Here is a 12,356-nt window from a genome sequence, read left to right as displayed (position 1 = left end):
AAGCAGTTCTGGCACTCACAACTTCACCACCGACTTCCTCAGAAATTACCCAGAGAGCATGTCAAGCACAGTGAAAATAGAATACCAGTTACATCGCACATGAATTATCAACACAAACATCTTCAAAACATGCTCAGCTGGTCAGTCACTCAAATATTTCCAGATAGAATCTCCAAAGAGCAAGTAGAGCGAATATGAAAATAGTAGAATACACAGTACCAGTCAAAAGTTTGGACACACTCATTCTAAACCTACTCATTCAAGGTTTTTTCTTTATTTTTACAAATGTTCTACATTGTAGAATAATAGTGAAGACATAACTATGAAATAACACATATGGAATCATACAGTAACCAAACAGGGTTTTAGATTCTTCAAAGCAGCCACCCTTTGCCTTGACAGCTTTGCACACTCTTGGTATTCTCTCAACCAGTTTCACCTGAAATGCTTTTCCAACAGTCGTGAAGGTGTTCCCACATATGCTGAGCACTTGTTGGCTGCTTTTCCTTCTCTCCGCGGTCCAACTCATCCCAAACCATGTCAATTGGGTTGAGGTCAGGTGATTGTGGAGGCCAGGTCATCTGATGCAGCACTCCATCATTCTCCTCCTTGGCCAAATAGCCCTTACACAGCCTAGAGGTGTGTTGGGTCATTGTCCCACTAAGCGTAAACCAGATAGGATAGCATATCGCTGCAGAATTCTGTGGTAGCAATGCTGTTTAAGTGTGCCTTGAAATCTAAATAAATCAATCACTGACAGTGTCACCAGCAATGCACCCCCACACCTCCTCCTTCATGCTTCACGGTGGGAACCACACATGCAGAGATCATCCGTTAACATACTCTGCGTCTCACAAAAACATGGCAGTTGGAACCAAAAATCTAAACATTTGGACACAGACAAAAATAAAGATTTCCACCGGTCTAACGTCCATTGCTCGTGTTTCTTGGCCCAGGTAAGTCTCTTCTTCTTATTGGTTTCCTTTAGTAGTGGATTCTTTGCAGCAATTTGACCATGAAGGCCTGATTCACACAGTCTCCTCAGAACAGTTGATGTTGAGATGTGTCTGTTACTTGAACTCTGTGAAACATTTATTTGGGCTGCAATTGCTGAGGCTGGTAACTCAAATGAACTTATCCTCAACAGCAGAGGTAACTCTGGGTCTTCCTTTCCTGTGGCGGTCCTCATGAGAGCCAGTTTCATCATAGCGCTTGATGGTTTTTGCGACTGCACTTGAAGAAACTTTCAAAGTTCTTGAAATGTTCCGGATTGACTGACCTTAATGTCTTAAAAAGTAATGATGGACTGTTGTTTCTCTTTGCTTATTTGAGCTGTTTTTGCAATAATATGGACTTGGTCTTTTACCAAATAGGGCTATCCCCCTACCTTGTCACAACACAACTGATTGGCTCAAATGCATTAAGAAGAAAATAAATGACAGAAATTAACTTTTTAATTTAAATGCATTACAGGTGACTACATAGAGAATGCCAAGAGTGTGCAAAGCTGTCATTAAGGCAAAGGGTGGCTACTTTGAAGAATCTGAAATATATTTAGATAAATATTTGCTTAACATTTTTTTGGTTACTACATGATTCCATATGTGTTATTTTATAGTTTTGATGGCTTCACTCTTGTTCTACAATGTAGAAAATAGTCAAAATAAAGAAAAACGTTTCCAAAGTAGTAGGCGTGTCCAAACTTTTGACTGGTACTGTAGGTTAACACAAACAAATCTCCACAACATGGGGATACAGAGGGGAGTATCAGTACATCTTACAGGAATTATTACCACAAAACACTTCTTACTTCCAAATAAATTCTCCGAAGACTGTGTTGAGAACCGTGAATATGAAATCCACGAGCAGGAAACGATACAGCTCCTGACCAACAAAGCTCTCCCAGCACTGTAGAGACAGACCAAGATACCAAAGCCAAAAGTTACATTACAACAACTGTGATGGGAACTCATTAACAGACTAATTGTCATCTGAAAGAGTCTATACTATCCCAAATATGGGAACTCATTTTGTGGGACAGCAAAATTGCTTCACTTGCAAGGCCTACATTAGGAGGTGTGTGTGTGTGTGTGTGTGTGTGTGTGTGTGCGTTTGGGGGGGGGGGGGGGGGGGGGTAGTGAGTTTTTTACATATATTTTGTATTGGGCACAGGGGAGGGTAGTGAGTTTTTTTAATATATATATATATTCTATTGGGCACAGGGGAGAGTAGTGAGTTTTTTTTATATATATATTTTGTATTGGGCACAGGGGAGAGTAGTGAGTTTTTTTTAATATATATATTGTATTGGGAACAGGGGAGAGTAGTGAGTTTTTTTATATATATTTGTATTGGGCACAGGGGAGAGTAGTGAGTTTTTTTTTATATATATTTTGTATTGGGCACAGGGGAGAGTAGTGAGTTTTTTTTTTATATATATATATATATATATATATATATATATATATATTGTATTGGGCACAGGGGAGAGTAGTGAGTTTTATATATATTTATATATATATATATTGTATTGGGCACAGGGGAGAGTAGTGAGTTTATATATATATATATATATATTTTGTATTGGGCACAGGGGAGAGTAGTGAGTTTTTTTTATATATATTTTGTATTGGGCACAGGGGAGAGTAGTGAGTTTTTTTAAATATATATTTTGTATTGGGCACAGGGGAGAGTAGTGAGTTTTTTTAAATATCTATTTTGTATTGGGCACAGGGGAGAGTAGTGAGTTTTTTTTATATATATTTTGTATTGGGCACAAGGGAGGGTAGGGAGTTTTTTTTCCACTGATTTACATTTTGGTCTTTTGCAGGTTTTATAATATAATTTCTTCCATCCTTGCCAAATGTCCTCATGCAAGCAGCCTCCCCTAGATCAAGGAGTTTTGGTACTTCCCTTATGCACTTGCTTTTCTGAGCTCTATCCACCATTCAGTGATAATAGTTATAGTTGGATCGTATGTCCATATCTGTAATAGTCAATCATACCACACATAAAAGCATTGAAAGCTGCATACATTTTCAATATGAATCCAGAAGAACAAAAAGGAACAGCTGATAGGCAGCAGAGAGGCCTGGTGCATCATTGCGCGTGAAAGAACAGTTAAGCCATGAAACACACAGGTCAAAAAGCTCACCTATTGATCTTGTTATTAAGGGACAATAGAATGATCCCACCTAGACTACAACACTACAATTAATAATTGCATTATTGTTTTCAAGTAAGTACAACATTCTACTCTAGGCTGCAGTGAATATGTACAGTAACTTCAATAATGGCGCAAAAGCCCTGTGGTTTGAATGTTTAATTCCATTTGGATCAGTTGTTGGTCTACTCTGGACAGTCTGTAAGGTCTAGAAATGCACAGTAGTAGGCTAGTCTGGCTGTATTTTTACTTCTGATACTGAGATGTGTTATCTGTTGCAGATCATCATTCTCCCAAGTCGTCCTATTATAAAATGTGGCCACATACAGTATTCTCCTGGCATGCTCAGTTATTCAGGAAAGCTTCATGTGCGCTCTGCCTCCTCTGCAATCCAAACTACTATTCCTCACACACCTACAGTGCATTCAGAAAGTCTTCAGACCCCTTCCCCTTTTCCACATTTTGATATGTTACGGCCTTATTCTAAAATGGATTAAATAGTTTTTTCCCCCTCATCAATCTACATCAAGAACCAACGCTTTAATGTAGCCTAAATATTTCTAATTTTACTTTTAACATGCATTACCTTTTAAATGTGGAATTAACACACCCAGTCAATGTTTTAATCTGATTAGGCTACTTCTAAACTCTCCTGTAGGTCTGCGCACGTTTGTCCAGAATATCATTCCAGTATCCTCAAAATGGCTTGACATTAACCAGGTTTCCATCCAACCTTTTTATGCATACATGTTGGATAAAAATGTCACGGCGTCATGGGAAAGCATGCTGTTTATTAGGATACAGATGAAATAAGTTATGAGGAACTTCACAGGGTGGTGAAAGTGCACAGTGATGAGCTTGATGCTCCTTTCAATAAATATCGAGGATCTTATTCTGGTGACATGATGATTGGCTGATGTTTGACAAATATAAATATTCTCATCATGTAGTAGGTTATACCCCCACTGTATCTGTGAGCTGCTGGCTACAGTGGGTACAGAGTGGGTACATTCGCTACAGCTACGCATACTTCGTGACACAGCCATCAGTAGGCCTAGAGATGAAAATGCCATGGAAACCGATTTCACTTTATTTTTTATTCGGTACATGGGAAATTAACGGCAAAAGTCAAATTTGATGGAAACACAACTCTGATGGGAAAATGAGCATATAGTTTTGATGCAGATTTTAGAATATTAACATGAAAATCTGTTGCCAATTGGATGGAAACCTAGCTAGACACCATAAAGACTCTGGCAAGTGCGCTAGTCCAGTGTAACTTTGATTATGCCTGCACATCATGGTTCACCAGCAGTCCCAAACATCTAAAGAACAAGCTACAGACCAGCCAAAACAAGCTCGTAACAATTGCACTTAAACTCCCTCCTCATACTCACATGGATGTCAAGCATTTTGCTGTCTCTCTAATGTGTCTGTATCTATGTAATTGTATATGTATTTATGTTAAAAATAGGGACCACAATGGAAAATAAGTCACCGACTTTATTGTGCAATACCGGTCACTTAAAAATCCATGTACTGTGTGCACACACACACACACACACACACACACAACCGTTCAAGAGTTTGGGGTCATTTAGAAATGTCCTTGTTTTTGAAAGAAAAGCAATTTTTTGGTTTCTGTGTAGACATTGTCAATGTTGTAAATTACTATTGTAGCTGGAAACGGCAGATTTTTAATGGAATATCTACATAGGCGTACAGAGGCCCATTATCAGCAGCCATCACTCCTGTGTTCCAATGGCACGTTGCGTTAGCTAATCCAAGTTTATAATTTTAAAAGGCTAATTGATCATTACAAAACCCTTTTGCAATTATGTTAGCACAGATGAAAGCTGTTAATCTGATTAAAGAAGCAATAAAACGGGCCTCCTTTAGACTAGTTGAGTATCTGGAGCATCAGCATTTGTGGGTTCGATTACAGGCTCAAAATGGCCAGAAACAAAGAACTTTATTCTGAAACTGTCACGTTCGTGTGTATAGACGGACCAAGGCGCAGCGTGAGTAGCGTTCCACATCTTTTATTAGAAAGTGAAACTAAGCAAAATACAAAAACAATAAAGAATAAACGAAACGTGACGACAATGCAACTACACATAAACAATATCCCATAACCCACAAATGGAAGAAAATGCTACTTAAGTATGATCCCCAATTAGAGACAACGATAACCACCTGCCTCTAATTGGGAATCATACAAATCACCAACATAGAAAATCTAACCTAGAACCCCACATAGAAATAAATAAACTAGATCAACGCCCCAGTCACACCCTGACCTACTCCACCATAGAAAATAAGGACTCTCTATGGTCAGGACATGATATTACCCCCCCCCCCCCCAAAGGTGCGGACTCCGGCCGCAAAAGCTGAAACCAAAGAGGATTAGGGGGGTGTCTAGTGTCGGTGGCGGCTCTGGTGCAGGACGAAGAACCTTCTCATCCCGTGGATCCGCCAGCATCGGAGGTGGCTCTGGTGCGGGACGAAGAACCCGCTCATCCCGCAGATCCACCAGCATCGGGGCGGCTCTGGAGCGGGACGAAGAACCCGCTCATCCTGCGGGTCCAGCCATGGACCCAGGCTGAACACTGTGCCTGGACTGGGCACCAATGCAGAAGAAGACTCTGGCCTTGGAGCTGGACTGGACGCTGTGCCTAGACTAGGCACCAATGCAGAAGAAGACTCTGGCCTTGGAGCTGGAGGTCCCGAACCGTGGGAACCGTCGCCGGAAGCTCCGGCTTGGGAACCGTCGCCGGAAGCTCCGGACTGGGAACCGTCGCCGGAAGCTCCGGACTGGGAAGGCGCACTGGAGGCCTGATGCGTGGGGCCGGCACAGGTGGCGCCAGACTGGTAACACGCACCTCAGGGCGAGTGCGGGGAGCAGGCACAGGACGTACCTGACTGGGAAGGCGCACTGGAGGCCTAGTGTGTGGAACTGGCACAGGTGGCGCCAAACTGGTGACACGCACTTCAGGGCGAGTGCGGGGAGCAGGCACAGGACGTACCTGACTGAGGACACTCACTTCAGGGAGAGTGCGAGGAGCAGGCACAGGACATACCTGACTGGGAACACGCACTTCAGGGAGAGTGCGAGGATATACTGGACCGTGGAGGCGCACTAGAGGTCTGGAGCGTAGAGCTGGCACAATACATCCTGGGCAAATGACCACCTTCGCACGGCAAGTGCGGGGAGCTAGCGCAGGACGCACTGGGCTGTGAAGGCGCACTGGGGACACAGTGCGTAGAGCCGGCGCAGGATATCCTGGACCGAGGAGGCGCACTGGAGACAGGCGCGCTGAGCTGGCACCACCCGTCCTGGACAGATGCCCACTTTCGCACGGCAAGTGCGAGGAGCTGGCACAGAATGCACCGGGCTGTGGATGCGCACTGGAGACACCGTGCGTATCACCGCAAAACATGGTGCCTGACCGGTCACACGCTCCCTACGGTGAGTACGGGGAGTTGGCACTGGACGTACTGGGCTCTGAAGGCGTACTGGAGACCTGGTGCATATAGCCGGCATCAATTGTACAGGAACTTTAACACACTTCTCAGGAAGAGTATGAGGAGCTGACTCAGGTGGCCTCGGACGGCTAACACGCTCCTCAGGGCGAATGCCATGCATACTACGCCAAACCAACAGCTCTCTCTCATCACTCTCCTCAACTTTTGCCGCCCATTCCTCGCTCAATCTGTCCCAATATTCCTCCTCGGTCTCTGACTCACTCCTCGGCTCCGCCGACCACTTCATGTGCCCCCCCCAAAAAACTTTTTCGGGCTGTCTCTCGGGCTTCCGTCATGGTTGCGAACCCCGGAGTCATCGTTGATCCTCCTTCACTGCCTCCGCCTGCTTCCATGGCAGGCGCTTGTCTCCTGCCATGATCTCCTCCCACGTCCAGGAAGCTCTCCACTCTCCTGTGCCCAGGATCCCTGCTCCTCCTGGTCACACTGCTTGGTCCTGGTTTGATGGGATATTCTGTCACGTTCGTGTGTATAGACGGACCAAGGCGCAGCGCGAGTAGCATTCCTCATCTTTTATTAGAAAGTGAAACTAAGCAAAATACAAAAACAATAAAGAACAAACGAAACGTGACGACAATGCAACTACACATAAACAATATCCCATAACCCACAAGTGGAAAAAAATTCTACTTAAGTATGATCCACAATTAGAGACAACGATAACCACCTGCCTCTAATTGGGAATCATACAAATCACCAACATAGAAAATCTAACCTAGAACCCCACATAGAAATAAATAAATAAACTAGATCAACCCCCCAGTCACGCCCTGACCTACTCCACCATAGAAAATAAGGACTCTCTATGGTCAGGACATGACAGAAACTCGTCAGTCTATTCTTGTTCTGAGAAATGACGGCTATTCCATGTGAGATATTGCCAAGAAACTGGAGATCCCGTACAACGCTGTGTACTACTACCTTCACAGAACAGTGCAAACTGGCACTAACCAGAATAGAAAGAGTGGGAGGCCCCGGTGCACAACTGAGCAAGAGGACAAGTACATTAGAGAGTCTAGTTTGAGAAGCAGACACCTCACAAGTCCTCAACTGGCAGCTTCATTAAATAGTACCCGCAAAACACCAGTCTCAACGTCAACCGTGAAGAGGCGACTCCGGGATGCTGGCCTTCTAGGCAGAGATGAAAAGAAAAAGCCATATCTCAGATTGGCCAGTTAAAAGAAAAGATTAAGATGGGCAAAAGAACACAGACACTGGACAGAGGAACTCCGCCTAGAAGGCCAGCACCCAGGAGTCGTCTCTTCACTGTTGACGTTGAGACTGGTGTTTTGCGGGTACTATCTAATGAAGCTGCCAGTTATTAATAATAATAATAAAAAATATATATATATATATAAACAATTTAAAAAATATAATTTTAATTGTTTTTATATATATATATATATATATATATATATATATTTTATTATTATTTATATATAATAATAAAATATATATATATATATATATAATAATAAAATATATATATATAATAATAATAAATATATAATAATAATAAATATATATATATATATATATAATTTTTTTTTAAAGAAAATCAATCAATCCAAACTGTGCAGTGGCCATTTGACAAACGGAAAGAGACATCTGTTACAAAACACCAAAATGACAGTTTAATGACAGTCGGAGATTGTCAACACAAGCCTTCAATACTGGGTACAACTACAAGGTAGGGAGGAATGTATTTCCAGTTGGTCAAGATTGTCAGTCTATTTGTTGTGGTGCTGAAAATGCAAATCATGATGTTGAAGTGCATGAAATTGGTATGCTTTGTTTATTGGTTGTGTGGTGCATTGGGACAGAAACCTGTTGGTGGAAAATTTGTCGCATATATTTGACATAGTTATACATATGGCATTAAAATGTTAAATCTGATTTCGCCCTAGCTGATCATTGTCTGCATCCGGCTCTGATTGTAGTGTAATGAAACAGGCAGGGAGAGTGAGCTCCTCCGTGGTGGTCGGCCAACCCTCAACCTGCATGGCATCAATCGTGCCACAAAAGCATGCTGAAGTGGCAAAATTGATATCCATGTTTATAAACACAGGGTTGCTACAGTTAGTTATTTGTGGTCGTAAACATTATTTTGAGTTAATTCTATGAGGGGGGAGGGTGTGCAATTTATTTTACAGTGAAAAGGGGAGGGTCATGTGAAAATAGTTAAGCTGAGGAGGGAGGTACATTTTTTGTATGACACCTCGAGTTGGACCAGCCCCCCTAATACATTTAGAACTGTCCCCTACTACTACTACTTTGGGCAATAAATTCTTAGCTACTAATGTTTCCATGAAATGGGACCTTAATTTGAAGGTGACATGTTGTTTTATGACAGACAGCATGGTGACAAGAATCAGGTGTCTTACCTGCAGACCATGTTGCTCTGGTTCAGCTGCAATTTTCCCCAGCCAATGGTAGCACAGTACTCCAAGAATGCTCACCTTCAGCAGCAAGTTCCTGTATAAAAACAGGATGTACAGTATCAAGTGTCTCAGAGTAAGAGTGCTTAGGGTCAGTTTATCCCAGCCATACTCAAATGGAGGACTGTGGTCCGGATCCGGACCCAGAACGGGGTCAATACACACAGCGGGTCCTGAATTTTTTGGGGGGGGAACTTAGTCAGGCTTTCAATTTGCTGCTGTTGAGTTATAATAGAATGCACAAGGTGCAATTTTGAAATGTGTAAGTCATTCACTGACAGACCTACAGCTATTTACAACTGACAAATGTTCAGTTGTTAAACTACTAGCCCATGTAAGCTAGATACAGTGCATTCAGAAAGTATTCAGACCCCTTGACTTTTTACACATTTTGTTACAGCTTTATTCTAAAAATTGATTAAATAAATAAAACTCATCCATTTACACACAATACCCCATAAATGACAAAGTGAAAACAAGTTTTTACATAAGAAATTTCAATTCGAAATTGAGCTCAGGTGCTTCCTGTTTCCATTGATCATTCTTGAGATGTTTCTAAAACTTGATTGGAGTCCACCTGTGTTAAAGGCACACAACAGTCTATATAAGGTCCCACAGTTGACAGTGCATGTCAGAGCAAAAACCAAGCCATGAGGTCAAAGGAATTGTCCGTAGAACTCCGAGACAGGATTGTGTCGAGGAACAGATGTGGGGAAGGGTGCCAGAAAATGTCTGCAGCATTGAAGGTCCCCATTAACACAGTGGTCCCCATTAACACAGTGGCCTCCATCATTCTTAAATGGAAGACGTTTTGAGTTCTTCTGTGGAGATGGGAAAACCTTCCAGAAGGACAACCATCGCTCCAGCACTCCACCAATCAGACCTTTATGGTATAGAGGCCAGACGGAAGCCATTCCTCAGTAAAAAGGCACATGACAGTTCGCTTGGAGTCTACCAAAAGGCTCTCAGACCATGAGAAACAACATTCTCTGGTCTGATGAAACCAAGAGTGAACTCTTTGGCCTGAATGCCAAGTTTCACATCTGGAGGAAACCAGGCACCATCCCTACAGTGAAGTATGGTGGTGGCAGCATCATGCTGTGGGAATGTTTTTCAGCGGCAGGGACTAGTCAGGATCAAGGGAAAGATGAACGGTGCAAAGTACAGAGAGATCCTTGATGAAGGCCGCTCAGGACCTCAGACTGGGGTGAAGGTTCACTTTCCAACAGGACAACAACTCTAAGCACACAGCAAAGACAACGCAGGAGTGGATTCGGGACATCTCGATGTCCTTGAGTGGCCCAGCCAGAGCCCGGACTTGAACCTAATCGAACATCTCTGGAGAGACCTGAAAATAACTGTGCAGCAACGCTCCCCATCCAACCTGACAGAGCTTGAGAGGATCTGCAGAGAAGAAAGGGAGAAACTCCCCAAATACAGGTGTGCCAAGCTTGTAGCGTCATACTCAAAAAGACTCAAAACTGTAATCGATGCCAAAGGCGCTTCAACGAAGTACTGAGTAAAGGGTCTGAATACTTATGTAAATCTGATATTTCAGTTAAAATTTTCTATACATTCCAAACAAATTCTAGAAACCTGTTTTTGCTTTGTCGTTATGGGGTATTGTGTGTAGATTGAGGGGCTGAAAACACCTGAATCAATTTTAGAATAAGGCTGTAACGTAACAAATGTGAAAAAAGTCAAGGGGTCTGAATACTTTCCGAATGCACTGTAGGTAAGTTAGGCTAACCAGCTACATGTCAGCTAGATAACTGGTTAGCCTAATTTACCTATCTAAATCTTGCAGTTATCGTGGCTGGATTACGTGCCCAGGGCCCCCCATTGATTTTGTTGAGTCACTTAGGTATCATATGAACACACATTAGACATGTAGAATTGCAGGAAATTAGCTTTAAAACTGCAAAATTTTCTCTCTGCCAACAAGAGAGGTTTGAACAGTTTGGGGTCGCACTGTGAGGGGGGGGGGGGGGGGGGGGGGGGGGTTTGTTACTACGGCAAAAAATGACAATATCCATCTACTGGTTTACCCTTTCAGATCACAAATAATAACATTACATTTCCTGGGAGGAGATGATCCTAGATCAGCACTTCTACTTTGAGAAGCTTGATACACGGCTCCAGATATTGTTAGAGAGGAAGGAACATTTGTTGAGTTTGTTAGGGCACGCTTTTTAAAAACGTACAGCAACGTACAGCAAATATGAGCATTTCTTATTGGACAAGACCAGGTAGTCCCTCTGTTTCAGTTCATTTCCTTCCGTTTGATGCCTAATGAACATGACCCTGCTGTACTACTTTGGCCGTTGGATGGAGAGCTTTATTACAACCCCCCCCCCCCAATTGGGCCTCTGTTAACCACTTTGATAGGAGCATCTAAAAAGGTTTACTCTGAAGTTATGGTATCTGTGGTATAGTATACTTTTATGAAGGGCCCCTTTGATGGTCCATTGACAACACCCTCCCATTTGTACTTCTTGTTTACACATGGAGGGAGTTTCTAGCTCACTAACTGTTGTCCAAACCAGTTGTTAGACCTCTTTGCCTAAGCTGTTGATGGTTTCTTTGTTGCTATCCCTGGTTTTGCTTAGCCCTGTTTATTTTCCAATACCCAACATATTCAACATGTATTTGATCAATTTCACCTACTGCAGTTGAAAAAAAACTTGCCCAGTTTTCCAATTGATTTTTACGTCTTCCACTTCTGTATTTCATCACTAGGTGGAGACATTGACCATAGTAACCCACACCTTGAGTACCACCCTGTATGGTCCACCACTGTCTCATTAGCACCATCAGCTGAAGCGGGTTCTCCCCAATTGTCTTCCCCGTGCACCTATATGAAACTTGTCCATTCCCTTTGTGATTATTTTGACGGCTGAAACGTCAATCTTTTAAACTTGCCTAATAAAACTAAGAATTTTGAATGGTGAGCCAGCGTTGCGCCTTTTCCTGTCCAATGATGTTTACACATTTTTAGGTTTCACTTCGACTCACGTTGCTTGAGGACCCTCTACTTCTTTCCAAACGGTATCTCTTTTTTTTAATATAGTGAAAAGTAAACAAGACTCAATGGTTGTGTCTGTGTGAAACATCTTGTGATTGTGTTATGGGCTCATGTACAGACCAGTTAACTTGACATCTGAAATAACTCAAGACGAAACTTGACAAGCCATTCAGAATACCTCCCATTG

The 12,356-nt window shown here is 42.5% G+C and overlaps 1 protein-coding gene across 1 annotated transcript in view; it reads right to left on the bottom strand.

Annotated features, from left to right (window-relative positions):
• LOC106606399 (transmembrane channel-like protein 6) overlaps positions 1-12,356 on the bottom strand; it is a 32,865-nt gene that overhangs the window by 8,045 nt on the left and 12,464 nt on the right. Inside the window, exons 12-13 of the mRNA XM_082976344.1 lie at positions 9,091-9,181; positions 1,811-1,908 (exon numbers count right to left, since the gene is read on the bottom strand). Coding sequence (XP_082832470.1) covers positions 1,811-1,908; positions 9,091-9,181 — 189 coding nt within the window. The remainder of the gene's footprint in view (positions 1-1,810; positions 1,909-9,090; positions 9,182-12,356) is intronic.

This window comes from Salmo salar, chromosome 06, assembly GCF_965601325.2.
Source record: "Salmo salar chromosome 06, fSalSal1, whole genome shotgun sequence".
Classification (NCBI taxonomy): Eukaryota; Metazoa; Chordata; class Actinopteri; order Salmoniformes; family Salmonidae; genus Salmo; species Salmo salar.
This window is presented reverse-complemented; position numbering and strand designations above follow the sequence as displayed.